At 39.4% G+C, this 26,580-nt stretch overlaps 2 protein-coding genes across 3 annotated transcripts in view; both read left to right on the forward strand.

The window, feature by feature from the left end:
• gpr34l (G protein-coupled receptor 34 like) overlaps positions 1-26,580 on the forward strand; it is a 471,084-nt gene that overhangs the window by 248,326 nt on the left and 196,178 nt on the right. The window lies entirely within an intron of this gene.
• LOC132895707 (actin-binding LIM protein 3-like) overlaps positions 1-26,580 on the forward strand; it is a 130,450-nt gene that overhangs the window by 103,053 nt on the left and 817 nt on the right. Inside the window, exons 10-15 of one of the 2 annotated variants that reach the window (XM_060936522.1) lie at positions 10,553-10,688; positions 19,013-19,126; positions 20,114-20,178; positions 20,282-20,435; positions 24,707-24,736; positions 25,274-25,332. In XM_060936522.1, the coding sequence (XP_060792505.1) occupies positions 10,553-10,688; positions 19,013-19,126; positions 20,114-20,178; positions 20,282-20,435; positions 24,707-24,736; positions 25,274-25,332 (558 nt within the window). Of the gene's footprint in view, positions 1-10,552; positions 10,689-19,012; positions 19,127-20,113; positions 20,179-20,281; positions 20,436-24,706; positions 24,737-25,273; positions 26,579-26,580 lie in introns of those variants that run through there. The other variant, XM_060936521.1, reaches the window with a different exon arrangement.

The raw sequence follows: 26,580 nt of genomic DNA on the forward strand, positions 1-26,580 counted from the left end.
ACACTCTGAGGAAGATGACAGTCGTACGTCGAAACATGTCAGGTAAACAAACCTAAAAAATTAGATGTCTGATAAAAAAGAAAAAACTAACAGTATTCAATATAAGACATAATGAACGTAATCGAAAGAGGTTCACACATAAGTCGTTTATTGCCCAACCTACCAACCGACAATCCTGCTGCCCGAGAGTCTTTCCAGAAACCAGCGTGGTTTGTTTGGGACAGAGTTTGTCCGGCGCTGCTTATTCGAGTTATTCGCAGCTAACCTCTATATCTAGAGGCCGTTCCCCTATCCGCAACCTGGGGAGCCGGTGGATGGGAGTTTTCTCTCCACACCACAAACGTTATAACACGATACGTTATAAACACAAAGTTCAGCTCGTATGTTTCTTTTTTTTAAATTAGAGTTTATGAGAAGTCATTTGTGAGTTAAAGTCGGTCAGCTGAACGATTCAAATCGTCATACAGACTGCGTTTACAGACCTGATCATGACAAAACATCACTAATGACATCTCCAGCTCAGCGTCATCCCCTTCTCCAGTAATAAACAACACCATCTTGGAAAAACACTGCCTTTGTTTATTCTGGTTTTACTGTCTTTCTTCTTGTTAAGTTTTTTTTAAGCACAAAGTGACTGTTTGCTCGGATGAGAGTTTGCTGGCTGCGCTGGGCGCTTGCTGAAGTCAGTCTGAGATGTGGGCGGAGTGAAGGGGCGTCTATAAAATAACTGACGACAGGATCATCCATAAATAAACAAGCTTTCCAGACCACAGGGTTTTCCAGATGTTTCCTCACCCATGTAATGCACTTGTGCTCGTGCTGAGGTCAGGTTTAAACTTGTTTTGTATCATGTTGTACAGACAATTTTCAGTAATAATCCACTCAACAGTTCTACAGAAATACATCATTCATATAAAGGGTTATGAACTGCAACACGGTTCCTGAGACGTCCTTTAGGGTGGAGTGATACGGCGTGATATTGATGACGTTTCCTCCTACCTCTTTAAACAAGTCAGAAGGTGGACTTGCTACATTAAATTGCCCCGGAGTGTGACAGAGTGTATTTGGAGTGTGTGTGTTGCTGGCGTTCTACCCAGGGTGTATCCCCACCTCACATCCAATATTCCCAGGATCCACCACCACTCTGACTGATATGAAATAAATATATAGTGTATTATTATTAATTATAATTTCTCTGACTTCATCACCTTTTTTTCACTTTTTGTCATGTTATTGCCATTTTCATCAAGAAGCACATGTCATACATCAGTCCCCAAAATCTGTGTGTGTGTGTGTGTGTGTGTGTGTTAAGCATGTGGGTATACAGTATATTGCTTGAATGTGTGCATGTTTGTGTCGAGTGTATATTAGGGCTGGGTGATCTGACTGAATAGATCATTATAAACTCCATCACAGTGTTTTTCTGAGATATTATGGATATTGTGAAATTTATCAATTTTTATCGTCAAATAATTAATAAATAATTGTAAAGCCACTGAAAGCAGTTGATGTGATGATAAATAAATAAATAAATAAATAGTGTGTGTGAGAGAGAACATTTGAAATAAAGTAGAATAAATATTGTGTTTAACATAAAAGTAATAACAAAATCAGTTTTATTAATGTACTTTTTAATATAAAAAGTAATGTTTATTATAAATAACATTTCTTTTTTATTAACAGTCTCCTGTATACATATTGTGTATGATAGAAATGCCTTCAAGAATCATGATGATGTTTTGGTCATATCGCCCACCTCATGCTCGTGTGTGTATGTGTGTATATACACACACGCACACACGTACCACAGATGTACACGTGTGGTCAGAAGCCTGCTGTGATGCCAGTTCCAATCTCCATCTGGATCTCCATGTGTGTCTGTAGGTGTTCCGTGTGTCTTATGTGTTCCTGTCTCCTCTGTTCTGTCTCTTGTGTGTCCTTTAGGCCCAAGTGGAGAATGAGATCCTCAGTTACAAGGCTCGGGCCTCATTACCTAAGCTTAGCACTATATATGGCGAGCCACGATCCAATCTCATTCCTTACGAGGCATATCACAGATACTTCTCTGATGACAGGCTAGAGCGTTACCGTTATGGGGAGGTACTGAGATGCTAGGCTTAGTGCTAATGCTATGCATCAGCGTCCTTCTGTTCCACTTTATTGCCTTCTGTAGTGCATCCTCATGAGCTGATACAGGAATGAAGGAGATGAGAATTCTTTTCAGCTCCTGCTTTTGCTCGTGCAAGTAGATGATGGACAGTTTTAGCTGCATGGTTATACTGCGATAAGAGATGATGGTGCATGGATTCAGGGATTTGTCATCCATTAGCATGACTGGATGGTTCTTTTATTCCAAATGGCAGAAATTTTAGCCTTTCGTTAATCTAAATTCTGAGACCTGAAGGTACTGTACTTTATCACTGGACAGATCCAGGTCCATCTTTCCTACCTGTAGTGTGTATTTTTTACCTGCACTAAGTAAAGCTTTAAAGGTACAACAGTGATCATATTCCCAGTTGAAAGAGACCCTTAATGGTACCATACCAGCAGTGAGGTAAAGTACAGCATGGTACCTTTATTTCTCAGAGTGTACATTCTGAACATTTTCTGTTAAAAAAAAATATCTCTCTCTCTCTCTCACACACACACACACACACACACGAGCGTTCAAATGAACACACTTCACAAAGATCACCCTTTCCCACTTTTCTCTCAGTCCACCTCCTATCTTCTGGCATGGACCTAGAAAGGATTGAGTAATGGAGTGTGAAATGAATTTGTGCTTGCTTGACTTCTACTCATTTTCTTCTTTTCTTTCCTCTCCTGCACTGACTGCAGTCTCTGGGGACTCTATCTGTGTATTCTCAGGTACTAAAGCTCTTTTGTCAGAATTTATGACTAAAATATCTACAAGAGACAGAATGAAAATTCTAATTTTAGTTTTAATTAGTTTGACTCCATTTCAAGCTGCTTCATACTGTATACAGTTTTATATTATCTAACAAGTTACTTGCGATGTAAAGCTCAGGTCTCCTGAAGGTTGAAATGTGTTTTGGTTGCCCTTGTGCTCTCAAGGGCACTTGAAAAAAAAACACACACAGTTCTGTCATTTACAGGAACTAGATTAAATAAACCATCATTTCGTGGATGTGGATGCCCTCCTCCGGAGTAACATGACATTGTAGTCACTATAAGACACATCTTCATGAAAAGTAGCATCGGTCTAAAAGTCCTGTGTGGAACAATACAATATGAAAAAAACACAAAGCAAGGAGGATTTTTTTTTTAAGGACGAGATAAACAGTGCTAATTTAACTGCTTGAGGAAGACGTCTTTAACAAAGAGCCTTCATGCATGTCTTGAGAGATGGTGTTGTATAGTGGTGCTTGAAAGTTTGAAGGCTTTAGAATTTTCTACAACCCCAATTCCAAAAAAGTTGGGACAAAGTACAAATTGTAAATAAAAACAGAATGCAATAATTTACAAATCTCAAAAACTGATATTGTATTCACAATAGAACATAGACAACATATCAAATGTCGAAAGTGAGACATTTTGAAATTTCATGCCAAATATTGGCTCATTTGAAATTTCATGACAGCAACACATCTCAAAAAAGTTGGGACAGGGGCAATAAGAGGCTGGAAAAGTTAAAGGTACAAAAAAAGAACAGCTGGAGGACCAAATTGCAACTCATTAGGTCAATTGGCAATAGGTCATTAACATGACTGGGTATAAGAAGAGCATCTTGGAGTGGCAGCGGCTCTCAGAAGTAAAGATGGGAAGAGGATCACCAATCCCCCTAATTCTGCGCCGACAAATAGTGGAGCAATATCAGAAAGGAGTTCGACAGTGTAAAATTGCAAAGAGTTTGAACATATCATCATCTACAGTGCATAATATCATCAAAAGATTCAGAGAATCTGGAAGAATCTCTGTGCATAAGGGTCAAGGCCGGAAAACCATACCGGGTGCCCGTGATCTTCGGGCCCTTAGACGGCACTGCATCACATACAGGCATGCTTCTGTATTGGAAATCACAAAATGGGCTCAGGAATATTTCCAGAGAACATTATCTGTGAACACAATTCACCGTGCCATCCGCCGTTGCCAGCTAAAACTCTATAGTTCAAAGAAGAAGCCGTATCTAAACACGATTCAGAAGCGCAGACGTCTTCTCTGGGCCAAGGCTCATTTAAAATGGACTGTGGCGAAGTGGAAAACTGTTCTGTGGTCAGACGAATCAAAATTTGAAGTTCTTTATGGAAATCAGGGACGCCGTGTCATTCGGACTAAAGAGGAGAAGGACGACCCAAGTTGTTATCAGCGCTCAGTTCAGAAGCCTGCATCTCCGATGGTATGGGGTTGCATTAGTGCGTGTGGCATGGGCAGCTTACACATCTGGAAAGACACCATCAATGCTGAAAGGTATATCCAGGTTCTAGAGCAACATATGCTCCCATCCAGACGACGTCTCTTTCAGGGAAGACCTTGCATTTTCCAACATGACAATGCCAAACCACATACTGCATCAATTACAGCATCATGGCTGCGTAGAAGAAGGGTCCGGGTACTGAACTGGCCAGCCTGCAGTCCAGATCTTTCACCCATAGAAAACATTTGGCGCATCATAAAACGGAAGATACGACAAAAAAGACCTAAGACAGTTGAGCAACTAGAATCCTACATTAGACAAGAATGGGTTAACATTCCTATCCCTAAACTTGAGCAACTTGTCTCCTCAGTCCCCAGACGTTTACAGACTGTTGTAAAGAGAAAAGGGGATGTCTCACAGTGGGAAACATGGCCTTGTCCCAACTTTTTTGAGATGTGGTGTTGTCATGAAATTTAAAATCACCTAATTTTTCTCTTTAAATGATACATTTTCTCACTTTAAACATTTGATATGTCATCTATGTTCTATTCTGAATAAAATATGGAATTTTGAAACTTCCACATCATTGCATTCTGTTTTTATTTACAATTTGTACTTTGTCCCAACTTTTTTGGAATCGGGGTTGTATATTTCTGTGTAAATATGACCTAAAACATCATCAGATTTTCATACAAGTCCTAAAAGTAGATAAAGAGAACCCAGTTAAACAAATGAGACAAAAATATTATACTTGGTCATTTATTTATTGAGGAAAATGATCCAATATTACATATCTGTGAGTGGCAAAAGTATGTGAACCTCTAGGATTAGCAGTTAATTTGAAGGTGAAATTAGAGTCAGGTGTTTTCAATCAATGGGATGACAATCAGGTGTGAGTGGGCACCCTGTTTTATTTAAAGAACAGGGATCTATCAAAGTCTGATCTTCACAACACATGTTTGTGGAAGTGTATCATGGCACGAACAAAGGAGATTTCTGAGGACCTCAGAAAAAGCGTTGTTGATGCTCATCAGGCTGGAAAAGGTTACAAAACCATCTCTAAAGAGTTTGGACTCCACCAATCCACAGTCAGACAGATTGTGTACAAATGGAGGAAATTCAAGACCATTGTTACCCTCCCCAGGAGTGGTCGACCAACAAAGATCACTCCAAGAGCAAGGCGTGTAATAGTCGGCGAGGTCATAAAGGACCCCAGGGTAACTTCTGAGTACTGAAGGCCTCTCTCACATTGGCTAATGTTAATGTTCATGAGTCCACCATCAGGAGAACACTGAACAACAATGGTGTGCATTGCAGGGTTGCAAGGAGAAAGCCACTGCTCTCCAAAAAGAACATTGCTGCTCATCTGCAGTTTGCTAAAGATCATGTGGACAAGCCAGAAGGCTATTGGAAAAATGTTTTGTGGACGGATGAGACCAAAATAGAACTTTTTGGTTTAAATGAGAAGCGTTATGTTTGGAGAAAGGAAAACACTGCATTCCAGCATAAGAACCTTATCCCATCTGTGAAACATGGTGGTGGTAGTATCATGGTTTGGGCTGTTTTGCTGCATCTGGGCCAGGACGGCTTGCCATCATTGATGGAACGATGAACTCTGAATTATACCAGCGAATTCTAAAGGAAAATGTCAGGACATCTGTCCATGAACTGAATCTCAAGAGAAGGTGAGTCATGCAGCAAGACAACGACTCAAAGCACACAAGTCGTTCTACCAAAGAATGGTTAAAGAAGAATAAAGTGAATGTTTTGGAATGGCCAAGTCAAAGTCCTGACCTTAATCCAATGGAAATGTTGTGGAAGGACCTGAAGCGAGCAGTTCATGTGAGGAAACCCACCAACATCCCAGAGTTGAAGCTGTTCTGTACGGAGGAATGGGCTAAAATTCCTCCAAGCCGGTGTGCAGGACTGATCAACAGTTACCGCAAACGTTTAGTTGCAGTTATTGCTGCACAAGGGGGTCACACCAGATACTGAAAGCAAAGGTTCACATAATAATAATAATAATAATTTCAATTTATATAGCGCCTTTCACAAACCCAAGGACGCTTTACACAGGAGTTACCAAAAAAAACCCACACACTAGGAAGAGTAGTGTGAGGTAAAGAGAAAAGTTTTCAAGTTAGCTTTGAAGGAAGAGAGAGTGGAACAGTCATGAAGCGATTGTGGTAATGAGTTCCAAAGTTTAGGAGCAGCAACACTAAATGATCTGCCGCCTATAGATGCCAGTTTAAAACGTGGAACAATCAGAAGTCCACAGACAGAAGATCTGAGGGAGCGGGAGGGACAGTGCAAATGAATTAGCTCACAGAGATAGGAAGAGGCGAAACCATGAAGAGCTTTATAAGTTAAAAGCAAAATTTTATATTTGATCTGAAAAATAATTGGCAACCAATGCAGTTGCTGTAAAACAGGAGTGATGTGAGCAGTGCGCTTGGTGAGTGTGGGGACTCTAGCTGCTGAGTTTTGGATGGACTGCAGGCGATTGAGCAATGTGGCAGGGAGACCATAAAAGAGAGAATTGCAATAGTCAAGACGAGAAAAAATAAATGCATTGACCAACATTTGGCATCAGTTTCCAAGAGAAGAGGGCGGAGACGTGCAATATTGCGGAGGTGAAAGAAAGCATTCTTAGTAATTAGTTTAAGATGGGGTTCAAGCGTAAGGGTGGAGTCAAAGAGAACTCCAAGGTTTTTTATAACTTGGGAAGGACTAATAGACACACCATCAACATCAATAGTGAAATTGGAGAAGTTCAGAACCTGTCTTTTGGTACCTATTAATAGAACCTCCATTTTGCTAGCATTAAGTTTAAGGCAGTTCTTATGCAGCCATTGCTTAAGGTCAGTGATGCAAGTCCTTAGCAGCTGAACAGAGGCTATGGAAGGGGTGATAGTGATGTAGATTTGAATGTCATCAGCATAACAGTGAAAGTTAAGGCCATGGTTACGAATAATCTGGCCTATAGGAGAAACATATAAAAAGAAGGGGACCAAGGACAGAACCCTGAGGCACACCTTGAGCAACAGTAGCAGTGGATGATTTATGAACACCAATAGAAATAAACTGTTGCCTGTTTGCTAGATATGACTGAAACCAGGCTAAAGCTAAGCCAGTAATACCAAAAGAAGATAGTCTGGAAATGAGTATCTCATGATGTACAGTGTCAGAAGCAGCTGTGAGGTCCAAGAGAACAAGGACATTGAGATGACCAGCATTGGTTGAGAGCAGGAGGCCATTAACAACTCTTAAGAGAGCAGATTCAGTGCTATGCAGATTGCAAAAGCCTGACTGAAAGGGTTCATAGAGATCATTATGAGCAAGGAAAGTATGAAGCTGAGAGGCTACAACTCTCTCCATTACTTTAGCTAGGAAAGGGAGATTTGAAATGGGTCTGTAATTGGACAGTGAAAGAGAATCTAGACCAGGTTTCTTTAGTATTGGTGTAACTGAAGCAATTTTGAGGGAGATGGGAACAGTGCCTAAAGCAAAACACTGATTAATCAAATGAGCAATATAAGGGGAGATAGCAGATACACAGGATTTAAGAAGTGCAGTGGGTGCCGGGTCCAGCAGACATGAGGAGGAGGAGGACTTAGTCATAATTTCCGATACTTTAGAAGAATCAACAGGAGAGAAAGCAGAGAGACAGCAGTCAGCTTTATGAGAAAGAGCTACTTGCAAGGCAGAAGAATGAATTTCAGAATGAAAGTGTTGGTAAATACTGGCAATTTTATCCTTGAAAAAATCCAAAAAAGACTGACACTGAGCAGGGGAACTGGGAGTGGTTGAGGAAGGAGGCTGAAGAAGTGTATTTATTGTATTAAACAGAGTTTTGGGTCTATGATTGCCACTCTTAATGATGTTAGCATAGTAGGAGGATCGGGCAGCATTAAGAGCATCCTTATACTTTGCGATGTGTTCAGAGAAGAGTGAAAGATGAATAGTAAGGCCAGTTTTCTTATAAAGGCGCTCTTTATGCTCTACATACTTTTGCCACTCACAGATATGTAATATTGGATCATTTTCCTCAATAAATAAATAAATGACCAAGTATAATATTTTTGTCTCATTTGTTTAACTGGGTTCTCTTTATCTACTTTTAGGACTTATGTGAAAATCTGATGTTGTTTTAGGTCATATTTATGCAGAAATATAGAAAATTCTAAAGGGTTCACAAACTTTCAAGCACCACTATAACAATCTCAACTCTGTTCTTTAATTCTTTAGTATGAAATCTGTTCTGAAAGTCATGCAGTTTTTCACCAGAGAGCTCTCCTGTTTTACATCTACAAACCAGAAAGGATGAAGGTTGAAAAGATTCCTCTGAGCAAACCTGCAGTGTGTGTGTGATGTACTCGGAAGAATGTGCTATCTACCCTCTTCCACATACTACAAGCTCACAGATGCCTATGATCAGCTAGTGTCACTGTGATTGACAGGAGAGTGGAGAACATGCTCCTCCCACCTTTTGCTCTCTTGGACTCCCAGTTATAGATGACCGGGGCATCACCAGGACTTGAACTCATGATCTCCGGCCCATAGCGTGAACAGGTCACTCAGGAGTCCCCAGCATTAGTAAATCACAGAACTGAGATAGTCACTGTTTTGTACTGTATATTTAACAGTTACTCCACGAAATCGAGTCGTACATGAGATGATAGCCAAGGAGGTGCATAGCACATAGTTGTCTATAATCCATGTACGACGAGATTGAGTAGAATAACTTTTTTTCATTCTATCCACATTCACTGGATTTTGAGAAACAGAGCATTTTTATTTTTTGCAAATTTGATAAATAAAAACTTTATACAAAACGTCCAATAAAAAAAAAAAGCCCAAAAAAAATATCTTTAAAAGGGGGCATCATGGCTCAGGTGGATAAGGCGCCATACCATAAAACCAGGGACATCATGGTTCAGGTGGATAAGGCGCCATACCATAAAACCGGGGACCCGGGTTCGATTCCGGCCCGAGGTCATTTCCTGATCCCTCCTGCTCATTTCCTGTCTCTACACTGTCCTATCCAATAATAAAAGTGAAAAAAAAGCCCAAAAAAATCTTTAAAAAAAAAACGTCCAATAAAATCATTTCCGCTTAGAATGTAAACAAACTGGTGAAATGACAAGAGCAATTTGTGGAAAACGTGATATTCTTGAAAAATAAACACATTCTTACCATTAAATACTTTCATTCCACATTTTGTTGTGCTTTTTTGCATTTTTTGGGGTTATGTTTACGAGTAGAGTTTTCATTTCGTCCTCCGTTGTTCCAGCAACACGCTCTGCCATTTTTTTCATCTTCAGGCTTTTTTTTTTTGGGGGGGGGGGGGGGGGGGGCAGTTGGCAAACTAAAAGTTGCATTACCACCACCAACTGGGCTGGAGTGTGGAACAGGAGATTTTTTTTTTTTGGGGGGGGGGGGGGTGGGTGTACAACACTATTCTTTTTGCTATTTCTGTTTCTTTTAAATACTTGATGATAAAGTGATATCTGACAATGCGCTCCGCCATTTTGTTTTTCTCTACTCATGGTATCTGAGCTGATATCCTAGTAGTAGAGTAGCCAATCAGAGCGTGCGATTGCTGATATCCAGTGAATGTGAAGAGAATAACATACACCATATAATATAGTATTCATGCATTGTTATATGCATACATGGCCACGAGTTAATTATCTCACACCCTCAATATATTGATTTCATTCCCACACCTTACCAAGTTGCCTTATACCCGGACTCATTCTTCCCAGGCAGTCTCCCGTCCCAGTACTAAACTTAAGGCGCATTGGGCGGCGCTGATTTTCGTTTCTGTAGCTCTCAGCCTCTCACCTGTTACATAGCTAGGGTTACAGCGGGGGTCCGGTCCTCTGGTAACCGTGAGAGTTTGACTCTCTACTTGCATCTGCATGTTGGTACCATTTTTATGATGGTCTTTGGTATGATCCAACCACAAGTAGAACTTACAATCTCCCAGTCAAGAGGCAGACACGCTAACCACTAGGCCAACTCGCAGTCAAGTCGCACCCAAGTCAGTTGAACGGAAATGATATTTATTTACAGTAGTGAGAACTGGGCGAAACAGCAGCATCTGGAAAATAAAGGATTTGTAGCAGAAGATGCAGCTCGTATTTAAATGACCCCCTGCTCTGTATTCGGCAGGATATCTATGACACTTTGGACCTCAGGCATCGGCGTTCTTCCAGTCCAGGCTACATCGACTCACCGACTTACAGCCGTCAAGGAATGGGAACATCACCCGCTGTGCCACGCTCTCCTCAGCTCTACTACCGTTATGGTCAGTCCTCGTCCAATGTCCTGTCATTCTCCTTTTCTCACACACACGGCTTACTGAGTGTGATTACCTAAAGCTGAACTTTTTGCCAGCTATCGAGTCTTGGTTACTGCTACAAATGATCTGGATGCCTGAAAGCCTTCAAATGCATCGTTCGTCTGTGTGGCTCTCTGGGAAAATCCTTCACACAGTCGAATGTTAACATTTTCTCCAAATATTTCACAAGTAAATTTCTAGCGCTGCTACAAAATCTCTTTACGTCCAAAATGAAAAGAGAAAATTGCAATTAAAGATATTCGAATGCCAACAAGAGTCAACATACGTACGTCTACATTTATAACCAATTCTATTAGTGGAAAAGCTGTTGCTGAAATGTTTCGAAGAATATTATACACTTGCAGTCAGAAATTTGATTATCAGCATCATCCCTTTTAAACGTGAGGCTCATCAGTGTGGAAATAAATCACTGATCAATTTAGCAAGTTCTGTCCTAAATCCGGCCAAATTAAAACTGTCATTTAAATATTTTAAAACTTGCCATCTATACAGAGTATATAAGCGCTCTTCTGAACTGATCCTGATTGGATTCAGCTTACGTTCGTTTCGCTACGGCGACTACGGGAACGTTCCAACAACTTGATCAAAGCATGATGTTCACTGTGTGAGAAAAGTTTCCTGAGCTAGTAAAGTTTTTAGCACTGTGTTTAATGAACAGGTTCCTGACACAATATTATCTTTACCTTTGATTCCAAGGAAAGATTAGAAAGTTGCCTAAAGCAAAAAATTTCCACATCATTTTAATAAAATAAAATAAAATATTATGTTCTGAATTTAGCCACAGCGACATCCATTTTCCCAGACCGCCACACATAATGTACACACACACACACACACACACACACACACACACACACAATGTAGGAAAAGTTTATTTTACATGAAAACATTCTCCAAAACCAGAACCGTCCATTCCACACTATATTTTATTGCCCACATTTTCACACAGAAATCTTTCGAATCTCATTAACGGTAGAAACCAAAAACGTGATCAAAATTGTTCAATTAAAATCATAAAAATTGTGATCATATTCATCAGATCATTTCCTTTTTGCCTTTAATATTTAAAATTCAAGGTCGTTGAACTGTACTAAAGATATTATTGGATCAAAAGTGTTCACTGATGTTACTGAAGTAGTTTCTCAGTTCAAAGCTAACGGCAAACTGCTGAGATCATTTTGGAATGGATTTTGTCTCTTTGATCCCGTTTACATGTGGACGTTTCACCTGTAGGTCGAATATCAGGGTAGAATCAGCTGGTAAAAAGGAGGAACAATACAGGAAGTTGATGGAACAACACAGGAAGTTTACTAATTCAGGCTGATTGGAGATTTATTTTGACTACAAACCAAACACAAGACACATGAAACAACCAGATGTAAAAAGGGGTCTTGAAAAATATCATTTTTTTGCATGTACAGTGTTTTAATTCAGCTTTACCCTGTGTGATTTCCAATGCAACAAAACACACACACATCATAAAATAAATCTTAAAAATAAAATGACACCAAACTCACATGATGGCTAAAAAACGGTCATGGTGATGGCGAAATATTAATGAAACGTTTTAATGGGTAAAAATTCTCCATATTGCCTCAAGCTCACTTTAAGGAGCCGATTCCTAGATCCTGCTGATTGATATCAGAATCATATCATTTTCTTTAAATCACAGCTCTACCGTCAGAGGATCATTATCGTATTAATCTGACCTGGAGATCACGCACCATCACACAGAACTGTTAAAGAACTCAGCCCAGATTTTACTGAGATCTTGTACAGTGTTGTGAGGAGTCTGTAATAATTTTAAAAGACCGCTGAAATCACACAGTGTTGTGGCTCGATAGACTTGTTTTTAAAGCACCAGTCAGCATGTACTTTTGCTGGTCTGTGTTTGGGATCATTGAAAATGGGCGTGTCCAGAGTGCACTCACGCTTGCTTTCTGATTGGTCTTGGGCTGACTGCAGGCACTGATAGTGGCAGGAGTTCTCCCTGTTACAGTCAGCTTGACACCAGATCCAACATGTCCACCATGTTCCAAGCACCCAAGCATTTTCATGTGCCAGGTAGGCTGCTGCTGCTGCTTCTTCTTCTTCTTCATTCATCCTGATCATCTATCCCTGGTCCAATAAAACAGCCTTGGAAAGGGAATGATGCTGAATTCGAATGTCATACACCTTAAAACTCTTCCATCCTCATATATATAAAATCTCATTCTCTCTTTTCCATTAACCGCTCCCAACGGCGGTCATCCATGAAATAACCCGGTGCCATCAACATCAGTGCAACTAATATCTGTGTCAGGGATATTTAAAGCTAGACGGCCTTTCGATTTCATAAAATCGGTGAAATTTAGATCTCACAAAATATCAGGCCATTCTGTGGCTGGGAAGTTATTTAATTTGAGGGGATTAAAGCAAATAATGTGCATGAAATCGCTCGCTTGGCGCAGTCAAGCAAGGCAAGGCAAGGCAAGTTTATTTATATAGCACATTTCATACACAATGGCAGTTCAATGTGCTTTACAGAAGTAAAAACAAAAACAGTAAACAATAGAGAAATAAAATTACATAAAATAATTTTATTTTTATTCTAAAACAATTAATTAAAAGAATTAAAAGAAATTAATAAGAATTAAACAATAGTAAAAATAAAATAATAAAATGAAGTAGTAGTTCAAATAAGATGAGAAAGAAAAAAAACCCAGCAGAATAGAATAAAGAATAAAATAGCATAAAGTTAAAGTAAATTTAAAACATGCAGAGAAGTAAAGATTATAAAGAATGTAAAGAAGACAATATTAATTATTTAACAGAAAGCATCTGAAAACAGCTTGGTCTTTAACCTAGATTTGAAGCTGCCAACAGCAGGAGCATTTTTAATGTCCTCTGGCAGTTGGTTCCATAGCTGCACTGCATAGTAGCTAAAAGCTGCTTCACCACACTTTGTTTTAACAACTGGTTTTAACAGTAAATTTTTCTGCTGCGATCTGGTAGATCTGATTGGGTTAGGCCGCTGCAACATATCAGAGAGGTAATTGGGCCCTGTACCATTTAGAGATTTGTACACCAGCAGCAATGCTTTAAAGTCAATTCTGTAGCTTACTGGAAGCCAGTGAAGGGACCTTAGAATTGGAGTAATGTGCTCTGTTCTTTTTGTTCGTGTGAGAACCCTCGCCGCTGCATTTTGAACCAGCTGAAGTCGTTTAATGGTCTTTTTTGGCAGGCCTGTGAAAAGGCCATTGCAGTAATCAACCCTACTAGAGATGAAGGCATGTATTAGTTTTTCCAGATCATTTTTTGACATAAGTCCTCTTAGTTTGGAAATGTTTTTTAGGTGATAAAATGCCGTTTTAGTGATTGCTTTCATGTGACTGTCAAAGTTTAGCTCGCTGTCAATGAAAACACCAAGATTTTTAACCATTTCTTTAGTTTTAATCCCTTTTGTGTCAAGAATAGTGGTAATCCTGAGTCTTTCATCTTTTTTCCCAAATAGAATTACTTCTGTTTTATCTGTGTTCAGCTGAAGAAAATTTTGTGACCAGTTTTACCAGTTTAACCAGTTGTTAAAACAAAGCAGGCAGAGGAAGTCCGTATGCGCATGCGCAGGTTTACCTTCTTCTTCTTCTTTTGGGTTTTACGGCAGCTGGCATCCACAGTGTTGCATTACTGCCATCTACAGGTTTCCCTTTGAGCGTGCACTGACAGTTCCATCATTCTGTCACTAAACGAACAGCTGATCACACCGAGGTGCTCGCTGAGCGCCAATATTTATTAGTTTGGTCCTGCATTTCCTTTCCTTTGTATATAACATAACATCTTTTCTTCTCGCTTTCCGTTACTGTAGTCGGTCTTTCACGTTTCATTCGCACACTCACGTCCTACATTTTTCTCTCCAATTTCAAATTTGTATCCCGCAATGCCTTGCGCAAACAGGGAAAGCCCACCATGTGATGCATGACGTATCTTGAATTGGGTCAAAGTGAAGCAAGAAAAAACAGCAGAGAATTTAAGGCCACATGGTTTTCAATTGATTAATTGTTCTACTTTAAAAAAAATCTAATAAAATTGGAAGTCTGTGATTCAAATTCAGTAGCTTTCGGTCACTAAACAAAAATAATTGGGTGTTGGAGGAAAATTCTTTTTATGACCTACACTTGAAAAATCCAAAAGGCAGTCTACCTTTGAGATTTAAACCATGCTACTGCACTATTAAATCTTTAACACTTTCTCTGCACCTTTGAAATAGCAAAGAAAATGTTGGGAGACGTTTTGCTTTCTCTTCAGCATCATTCTTAAAATATGGTGACTTTCTGAACATTGAAAACATTCACACTTCAAATTACATTTTCATATTCCATTTTGAAATCATTTTCAAATGAATAACTAAATATGTTCTTGATTATCATTTCATGGACTGGAGTTATAAATTGTCATTCGTGTCATAATCAAAGGCTGTTTTAACACAAAATACGTGACTATCTCCGTGATTTTCCGGCCTCCGTCTTGGTTCCGCTAGCCGAGATTAGGATTTCATCTTGCTGTTCAAGATTTTTCAAGAAAAGTCAGAACTATTGGTTTGTTTTGTGGAATTCTGGTTGATGACACCACCGAGAAAAAACCATAACCACCGCCTTATTTACAATTTTTTTAAATTCCAATTTCAACCACTGTGATTGTGAGATTGTTGGAGGGTTTTTTGTGTCAAAAAGTCATTGTTTTTGCTGAAGGTAACCAAAAACAGTCTTTAAACTATAGTAGAATTTTAGCTTATATACTTCACTACACGTGAATGAAATTTCGGTGAATTTGAATGAAACCCATGTGAGTTTTACTGCCTGCAAAATTTGGTTCCACGGCCCAAGAATAGAAATAATCATCACAGCTTCCAAGGAAATACGATTCCTGACTGTTTCACACCAAAACTTCTAATGAAACTTCACTTTCTTACATGAGGCAATTTACTAGGTTAGTCAGTATCTCAAAAATTTATTTAAAAAAAGTTATCACAAAAATATAATCTTATTTTTTATGCTTCAGGTCACAGCTTTTGTTTTCATTTCAATGGAAAACAAAGAATAAAATAATCCTAATTAATGCAAGTTTCAAAAGGACCAGTGTTTTCTTGTTACTCAACCTTTAAACTTGATCTTGGGATCATTATAAAGGGTTTTTCAAGCTCTTTCTATATAGACGATGTTTGAGCATTTAACAATGTTGAAAGTTTTGCTCATACAGTATACCTACTGTTACACAATCGAAACACAGATTTCCACTCAAGATGTAATTTCCAAGATGGCGTCAACATCATCAAACTAGAAGGGTAGAGTGTATACGTCCGCCAAGCCACATACTGTATATCAAAATCAAATTACTTGAACTGAGGATAATACTAAAGCTGTCCACCAAATTTCATCCAAATCTGTTCACTATTTTTTGAGTTATGTTGGGAACAAACAAACAAACAAACAAACAAACAAACAGAGTTGGTGGAAGTAATTACACACCAACATCAATAAATTATTCTGTTAAATCCTTTCTTCTGGTTAGTGGGCTATTTACAGAAAGATTAAAAGGTGCAACTCCTAAGAAAAAAAATCCAAATTTTCCAAAATAAAACAGTAAATTTTTAACTTCCTGACTGTAGAGAGCGCTATGTCTGCTGGTTGTGGTTAAAATGGCTGCTCATTCTCCTGAACTTTGACCCTGGAAGCACTTATGTGCAACTGTTTGTGCTTTCAGAATACAAGTGTTTCAAATCATTAAACACCTGTCATGTAATGAGATGACATGAAATAAAGGGGAAAACATTCATTTCAAATTATTTATATTATTATTTAAAAACTTACATTATTCTGCTCATTTAGTGGAATATATTTAATAAACCTCATACTTGTGTTCAGCTCGTGACCTTAAAATGAATGAGGAATATTTTTTAAACGTTAATAAAAGCCTCTAAAAGCAGTAAAACTGACTTACAGGAATCTGCACATGGCATGTTCAAGGGAATTTTTGGTTTTTAAACAATATACACAATTATAAAGAGTCAAACCATTTTTGTTTTCATTGACATTGATGTCTATAATGTGAATTTTTTTTTTTAACTAAGTCTTGGCCAGTAAACTAAACGACATTGTTCTTCCTGTTTTCTGACCCTGAGTCTGTCGTGTCTTTCCTGCACTTCTTCCACTTGTCCCAGGGAACCTCAAGAGAATAAATTTGCAGTTGAACCAAATTGTAGCTTCAAATGTGAAGAATTAAAGCTCTCTATGAAAGATTTTAATCTTGAGATCTTAAGATCAGAAGATGAACAGAACAGGGATTTGACCAGGATGTTCTTCCTTTGTGTCTTTTCCACCACAGTGTCCTTTCACATCTCTGCCATAATGTCCTTTTCTGCTTCACTGTTTCTTCTTCACTCTTTGTTTCTCTTTGCCTGTCTTCAGCCACTGGGGAAACCAACATCTACAGGAAACCGCCCATCTATAAGAGACACGGTATTTGTGCAGATGTTCCTCTCTGAGCGAGACGATCCTCTTGTTCTTGAGATAACAAGCCGTGATGTGCTTGATTGTCTCTAGTTTAGTGCGAGATTATAAACATCAGATTTCTGATTACCTGTATGTACAGAGTGTGTACAGTGTATATACAGTACGTATAGTGTTCGTTATCCGATTCCTTCCTCTGATCTTGTTTCTTTCCTTCACTTCCTCTCCTGCTGTTCTTTCCATCAGTGAAACATCCTTCCTGTAAGTACCCATCATTCCTCCTCAATCATTCCATTCATTAACACTGTTCTTCATTAGAGATGAATAAGCATTTCAGGATTATGATGCATGGCTTATTGCAATTAAGACAAAAACAATAACAACAATGGAGTAAAAATATGAATTAAAATTTCAAGCTATTAATAGATTTTTGTAAACTTGTACTCATTCAGGTCAATGTAATAAAGTGTGCATTCATTTTTGGCTGAAATAAAAAAAATCTCATAATGTTCAGACATAAAAATCCATTCAATCATTAATAAATATTTATGTTTATATTTCTTATCCACGTACTGTATGTATCTTCTATGTGTATACAGTCATGTGCAAAAGTTTTAGGCAGGTGTGAAGAAATGCTGTTGACCAAAAATGGCTTAAAAATAATGAAATGAAATGTTTCAACATTATAAAAATGCTATAAACAGTAATCATTAAGCCATAATAAATCAATATAACAGGGTCAATATTTGGTGTGAGACGACGCTTTGCTTTAAAAAAAAAAATCCATCTCAGGTCCAGTGAGTGCAGTTTTATGCAGCCACAGTTTTTCTGGACACTTTGACTGTCACACTCACTTCTTCATTTTGCACCAGCAGCCTTCATTATGTTTTCTTTTTTAATCTGAAAAGTGATCTCTTATGGAATATGCTGCTCAGACATATTACAAACTTTTTTTTTCCTGTAACATTTAATTTTGTGCTGGAAAAAACCCCGAACATTTGGAACTCTAAAATGTTTTTGTGATGTTTTGACTCGATAATGAATGTAGAAGTCATAAAATAAAAACCTATAACATGAAAGTTTGTATGAAAAAAATAGGGGGGCTAAGACTTTTGCACAGTACTGTACATCCTGTGTAGCTGCTTCCTCGAGTTACCTTTGTGCAGTCGTTATATTTAAGAAAAAAATATTTCAGCATTATCAATAACAAAGTAATCAAACTGAATTGTGGTGAGATTTGAGATTTTGTGATGCGTTTATTCAATTATTTTGGAATTAATGATAATTAGATCCAGCGAATTCCACTCAGGGTTCAAAATTAGCACTCGTGAGTCGCGAGTAAAAGTCTACGTTGGCGAATAAAATAAACGAGGTCAGTCTCCATCAGCGGGTTTCAGAAACAGGCCCACTTCGCAACAGACTTTCACTACTCCAACACATTAGCTAATTTACTACATTTCATTCTTTTTTCAAGTTAATTTTGACTCTGGTTCTACGTATTCTACTGCTACGATTAGACACTTTTCCATCGTGTAAAGGGTTGTGTTCCTTCCCTGGTCAGCAGTGAGGGCTTTATCAGACATCACTGCACAGTATTTAAACACACCTCCACTCTCCTCTCCTCTCCTGAATGTACACTCTGTTTTCAGAGAGATATCTCTCGATCCTAAATCTTTAATCCCAAGTCTCTCACTCTCACACTTCACCCTCAGTCACGTCTATCTTCACCTTCACCTTCACAAAAGGAACACATCATGAGATTACCCATCAGCCTTTTCTCTTTAGATGACAACGAATACGAAGCCACGAAGATGAAACCCAACGAAGATATCCTGTCTTCTTCGTTTTCATCTCCGGACCACTACCAGCACTACTACCACTACACCGGGTCACCTAAAGGTGTGTGAATTCATATCTTCTTGAGCGTTTTTTATGCTTCTTGGTGTGTATGGAGCTGGGACACTGACAGCGTTTGAATATGAATTTCATATATTTTAATTATATCCTGTACATGTCACATTCATTTTTTTTTCTGGGTTGTATTTAATATATTTTGATTTATGCTAGGGGTGAGAGCTGAGTGAGAAAATCATATAATTTACAATTATAGGTTATGAAGGTTTTTTTGAAAATTCAGAACCCGAAATACAAAAACAAAGAGAAAACATGGTAAGGGTCGTCTCTCATGCGAGAGAGTGAAATGTAGTGATTTGAGTGAAGTTGTATCAAAATGGAAAATATGCAACGTAATGATTAGCATCTAAAGTTTGGCTGCTAGCAAGCTAATATAAGCTAACATTAGCATAGCCTGACTAGCTAGAGAAGTTACGTAAATAGATACGCTGGAGAACAACAGTGTAGATAAATCACAAATTGAAAACTTCACCGTCGTCCTTAAACCTTTTACATGTTTGATGGAGAAATTAATTCTCTCTCACTTGCTCTCTTTCTGTTTCTTTCTCTCTCTCACTCTGTCTCTCTCTTTCTGGCTCTCTGTCTCATTCTGTCTCTCTCTCTTGCTTTCTCTCTCTCTCTCTGTCTCTCTCTTTCTCTTGCTCTGTCTCTCTCTTGCTGGATCTCTCTCGTTCTCTCTCACACACACACACTTTCTGTCTCTCTTTCTGTCTCCCTCTTTCTGGATGTCTCTCTGTCTGTCTCTCTCTGGATCTCTCTCTTGTTCTCTCTCTCTTGCTTTCTCTCTCTCTCTTGTTCTCTCTCTCTGTCTCTCTTGTTCTGTCTCTCGTTCTCTTTCTCTTTTTCTGTCTCTCTTGTTCTGCCTCTTTCTCACTCTGTCTCTCTTTTGCACTGTCTCTCTCTCTCTCACTTTCCCTCTCTCTCACTCTGTCTCTCTCTCTTGTTCTCTCTCTCTTGTTCTCTCTCTTTCAGTTCCTCGAGCTCGCAGATTCTCCTCAGGAGGAGAGGAAGATGGCTGGAATCAGAGCATTAATAGAGTACATACACTCACCTTCATTTTCTCACTTCATTGCTCACTCTCTTTCCCTGATGATGTAATCTTTCTCTACACAACTCAGGGATTCTCAAATTGCTTTCCAGATCCAGGCTGGGATCGGCAGGATGATACTGAAGGAAGAGATGAAGGCCCGGTCTGGTTCCTATGACAATGACCCTTGGGCCAGCGCACGCAACTCTCGCAGTGGGAGCAAAGAAACCCTGTCCGGGCTGGGCTTCAGTAACACTGTGAACGGCTGTAAGAACACACACACACACACACACACACACACACACACACACACACACACACACACAGCTGACCTTCATCCTTTGCTGTGATTAAACTGCTCAATGCCACAGTGGAGGAAGATCATCTGGAGTCCAGGTCAACGTTTATCACTCCTTCATGTTTGATTTTTGGATTTGGGAAGAGATCCTGAAGATCTTGAGGACACTTAGGAAGAGAATTCCACAGCTTGGAGGCTGCAACCCTAAGCACCCTTAATAATTTAAATTTTGGACAGATCTGAAGACAGACCAGAAGATGAAGATCTGAGACTGCGAACGGGAGAGTAGGGTTGAAGCAATTCCATTAGATGTTGACGAATGTAGCCATGGAGAGCTTTAAATGTGAACAGAATAATTTTATACTGAATGTGGTATAGAACAGGGAGCCAGTGGAGGTTCCGGAGGATAGGGCTGATATGTGCCGAGTGTTTAATGTGGGTGATGACTCTGGCTACAGAGTTTTGAATATATTGAAGCCAAGTTGCGGACTTGGCTGGAAGACCAATGAACAGAGGATTACAATCATCTTATCATGATCTAATAAAAGTATGGATGAGTGTTTTAACATCCTTAGTGCAGAGAGCAGGATGGAAATGCTGCAGAGGTGAAAAAAGGCTTATTTTTTTTAAAAAGGGTCGAATCAAAGATAACACCGAGGTGACGTATAGTGGGTGAAGGTTATCGTCGACCCAAACTACTCCCAAACTGACTGAGTGGCTCACATTAATTCATATCTCTGACTCTTCTGTACTGTTATTAGATGATTTCCAGATCCGTATCCATACTGATTCTTCTACTACAGACTTGATGTCTCTGTCTCTGGGTCTTTGTCTCGTATCTCTGATCACTATCTCATTCAAATCTGTTTTTCCTGACCAGTCACCAAATCTCAAATCTGTTGATCCAAATATGTTCTTGTCTGCCCTCTCTTCCTCGTCTCTCTCTCCTCAGTGCTTGACTTATCCTCCCCTCTGAGGTTCTCACTTGGTACAACTCTTCCATTTCTTCAGTTTTAAGTATTCTAAGAAGGTTCTGGTTGTACCTTCATCTCGTTCCTCCCCCTGGTTCACTCTGGAGCTCCGGATCACGAAAGCAGCAGGTTGGCATCTGGAGAGGCTTTACACAAGAACCGGTCTTGTTGTCCACTTGCAAGCTAAATCTGATCACAACATTGTTCAGCCATCTGTTCCTGTTCTGAGTGGTTCTGCAGAACTATGGGATTCTTTCAGTTTTTCCATCTCTATTTACAACTGTTTCTCGAACATGGTCTTTGTCTGTAGAGTTGATTTCTCTCTATGCTTGCTGTCTTCTTTCACTCTCACTTTCTCCTCTATCTGTTGCTGAGCTAATTAAAAACTCAAACTCATCTTGGTGTCAATTAGACCCTGCTCCCTCCCCCCTCATAAAAACCCTGGCATCCATTATTGCTGAGCACATCTCTCATCTGATTAACGGATCCATTATCTCTGGTCTTGTCCTACTCGATTTAAAAATGGCAGCAGTCACTTCAGTACTAAAAAAAACCCTGGTCTCGAGCCATCTTTCAGTAGCTATAGACTGATCTCTAATCTACCAAACACTACAAAACTTCTTGAAAGGGTTGTTGCCACAAAGCTACAGTCCCATCTTACCACTAATAACCTTTCAGTCATCTCACAGTACCGAGTCTGTGCTTCTTAGCAGAGTTAATGACCTCGTCTCCTCTGCTGAGACCTCGGCTCTTAATCTTCTCATTCTTCTGGACCTTAGCTGTGCTTTTGACAATGTGTTTGCCACGAACTGCTTCTCGCCCGTCTCTCTGCTATTGGTATTTATGGTTCTGCCTTTTCCTGGTTAAAAGCCTATCCCACAAATAGACAGCAGTTTATTTCCATCACCAAGTACAAGTCCTCCAGTGAAGATTTGACCAAGGTACATTTGACCAACATCATGAAGTTTTGGTAGCCTTTCAGGTATTCAACACGTCTTTCTTTTTCCCGGTGAACAAAGAAATGATTGTACGCATGTGCAGCAGAAAAATCTCTCATTGAATATTCACATCAGCTCTGACGTGTGATGTCATGTTGTCTTGACAACATGGAATATCGTAACAATATTGCATGCTCATTCTGCATTAGGTAGAGTGACGTAATACACGTAGGATAAGCGAAATGCTAACAATATTGCATGCTATCAAACCAAATGAATGAAACGTGTGAGAAGGGAATAGAACACATGTTTTTATTCCATCGAAAAAGTGTCCTGTATGGATCATAATCAACGTTCTTCACTTCACCTGTCAGTGTGTTTAATTTTACAGCTGATCGGTGTATGTTACAGATGGAGTGGGTGGAGACGAGGTTATATTTTTGACCATGATATTGCATGCTGTGTTTGAAGTTTTAGGTATCATGATGTGAAATGTGATATTGCTCCATGTCCAGTCCACACTGGAGCGGAAACGGAGCACAAATGGCAAATCGCTCAGACACAATAAGCACACCATTAGGATGAATGTTTGATGAGGAACACTTACGTGAACACTGGAAAGCAACTGAAAGACAAGTGAAGTGAGAGCGAGTGTGAGAGTGTTGCATTGCTCTAATCATATTGTTGATCTGGTACTGAACCTGAACCGTCCCTCGATAAATCAGGATTTCGGTGCTGATTTATTGAATTGATGTACAGTGCATCAGTGCAGCCCTTGACCCTTTGATTATGAAAGCTCCAGCCTTAATGTGATGGACAGCAGTGACGAGCAAAGATTACTAACACACACACACACACACACACACACACACCTGACCCGAGTCCTTTGCTGTGATTAAACTGTTCAATGCCACAGTGGAGGAATGTAATCTCGAGTCCAGGTGGACGTTTATCACTCATTCATCTGCCCTCTGCTTTTTCAAATTCATCTCTCTCTCTATCTATCTATCGCTTTCCTGAAGCCAAGTAGAATATTTTATGCTTTAAAAAAAACCCTGAAAAGTACGATGATGTAATAAACCATTACAGCGAGTTAGACTTCTTCACTTCTGATGGTTCAGGTTTATTCAAGTTAGTTATGCAGATGACATCGTTCTCTTCTGTAAAAGTGTATCTGAGTTGAACGAAATGCTTAAAGTATTTGATGAGGAGTTCACAAGATTTGGTTTAACCATTTCGACAGAAAAAACAAAGACAATGTGTTTCAATGTTCTTCCTGAAATCAAGGCGTCCAGATCTCTTATTAAAATAAGAGACACATGTATTGAGAATGTAACCAGTTCCACCTATCTTGGACATACCGTACCATCTTCAATGTAGAAGAACATTCAGCATTTACCATTCAGCACATCGTCTCAGCCCACAAGAAGCGGAACGAGATTAAGACAGTACTTACAGATCGTCGAGTTAAACTGCTGACGCGAGTAAAATTTTTAACTACTTGTGTTCGCAGCCGTCTTACCTACAGTATCCAAGCCTGTTTTCTTAATGAGGGTCAGCTGAAGAAACTGGAGACTACGTGGATGAATTTTCTTAGAAAACTTGTACATAAAGGGTTTGAGCGTGTAAATGTACCAGTAAGATACAGTAGGAGTAGTTGTAGAGACGTACCTGCAACGGATGAAGAGGATGTGGACTGGCGTTATAGATATTCTAACAGTGACATACTCTGTCTCACTCATTCTATGCCAATCCGTAACTTCTACCTATCTCAACACCTAAAGTATATAGCCCACATAACAAGGCTACCAAATTCTGCATTACAAAAACAGATCCTGTTCCGCTGTAATAAAAAAAACTTACAGCCGTGATGTATGGAAAAGATATGAGGGCCTTACTGGACTATCCAAAATGCAAATCCAAAGGCAGATGCAGGACAAAAAGGAGTTCATGCCAATGTTGGAGCGACTCCTCGGCACCCAACCCGCTGAAGCAGTGGAGGGGGAGATATGATGATGATTCGGTTCAAATTAGGACCAAAATGCTGGAGTTACTCCTTTACACACAGCGAGATAAACCAGAATGGATTTCGGCCTTCTGTGAGCAATTTACAATGTCAAACAATGACAGTAAGCCCCGCCCCTGTCAGTGTATGGTCTTTCTTATTATTTCCCTGCAGATTTTGTCCCCATCGTCTATTATTCATGAGGAGGCAGAATGAAAGCAGCCACATTAACAGCCATCAGTCTGTTTCTGAGAGAGAATGGGTAGCGATTATAAACACACAGATGTAACTCTATATTTCATCTCTCTCTCTCTCTCTCTCTCCAGCTCCCAGATCACAGTACAGCACAGACAGTGGTGAGTCATTTACAAAGCTCATGTTTTCTCGTCTTCCTCTCCTAGTCTTTGTGAGTGCTGAGTGTATCTCTGAGTGATCTCAGCTCGTTCTTTATGTCTCTGCAGAGCAATTTTGGGCCTCAATAAAGAATATCTGGCTTTGGGGAAGTATTTCATCATGCCAGATTGTAGAAATATTCTATTATGTATTAAAAATATATGTTCCAGAAATGTCCTGCTTTCGTTTATTCTATTTATTACTTCTAATATGAATAGTCATACTAAATTAATTCAGATTTTTTTTATATATTTAATAAAAATATTTAATAAATATCACAGCTTTCTGACAGTTTAGTTGTATTGCTACAAGCGTGCACGGAGCGCCCTCTAGTGTCCATCTAGTGTCTTCACATTTGTCATTGTGCATACAGGATATCACATCATTACATGTTTAAGATCAGCTCATCTTTGTGGGAGTTCAGCTGATGAGCTGTGTGTGTGTGTGTGTGTGTGTGTGTGTGTGTGTGTGTGTGTGTGTGTGTGTGTGTGTGTTTGCAGATCCGTTCATCTCAAAATCAGCTTCGTTACCAGGTTATGGCCGGAACAGTATAAACAGAGTAAGTGGACGTCCTGTAACTGATTTGATGCGACCCAAAACCTTCATCCATTCATCTTCAGTTAGCATATTTTCCTGGTCAGGGTCACGGTGGATGATCTGGAGTCTATCCCAGGAACACTGGGTTTGAGGCAGGAATACATCCTGGATGAGATACACACATATTAGCATCGCCAATCCAATAAACCAATAGGAGGAAACCGAAGAACCCTGAAGGAACCCATACAGGCACAAAGAGAACATGCGATGTGCTGAAACTCCACACAGACCATGAGCTCAGAATCGAATCAGCAATCCTGGAGCAGCGAAGCGACAATGCTACACCATGCCACTCAAACAGAAATCTTAAAGACATTTAAAATGTTCTCTGTATTAAATAATTAAATGATTTTTTTATTTGGAAATGCACACAACTGAACAAGGCACACACACTCCCCGGCCACTTTAATAGGAACTTGTTGTTGGTTCTAAGATCCCTGTTCTTGGCTGCAGGAGTGGAACCCAGTGTGTTCTTCTGTTCTGCTGTTGCATGCTGAGATGCTTTTCTGCTCACCACGGTTGTAAAGAGTGATTATATGAGTTACTATATCCTTCCTGGCAAAAAAAGCTCGAACCATTCTGTCCATTTTCAAGCTCGAACCAATCTGTCCATTTTCCTCTGACCCTCTCTTATCAACAAAGCGTTTGGTTTGTTTCCACCCACAGAACTGTCACTCACTCACTCAATGTTTTTTGTTTTTCGCACCATTCTGTGTAAACTCTACAGACTGTTGTGTGTGAAAACCCCAGGAAGGAGATCAGCAGTTTCTGAAATACTCAAACCAGCAGTCCATCTGGCTCAAACCAACACCCATACCACAGTGAAAGAAAGAAAGTCACACTTCACTGTGAGATCACAATCTTTCCCATTCTGATGTTTGAACATTGTGAACATTAACTGAAGCTCTTGATTTGTATCTGCGTGATTTGATGCATCGTGCTGCTGTCGACGGATCGGCTGATTAGAGAACAGCAGAGAACAGAACAGCAGGTGGATGTAGGGGTGTTCCTAATAAAGTGGCTGGTGAGTGTATGTACCATTTACGCTCATCAAGAAATCGCGTTGCTGGGACACCCCCCAGGATCTTATATTTTATGATGTGGTAAACCTCAACTGTTCAGTTCTGAGACTTTTTTTTCTTGGAGTTTTCAATCTTTTAAAATCCTACTAAAACGATGAAGTTGACATTAACAATCTGTTCGCACTCTT

This window comes from Neoarius graeffei, chromosome 12, assembly GCF_027579695.1.
Source record: "Neoarius graeffei isolate fNeoGra1 chromosome 12, fNeoGra1.pri, whole genome shotgun sequence".
NCBI classification, from domain to species: domain Eukaryota; kingdom Metazoa; phylum Chordata; class Actinopteri; order Siluriformes; family Ariidae; genus Neoarius; species Neoarius graeffei.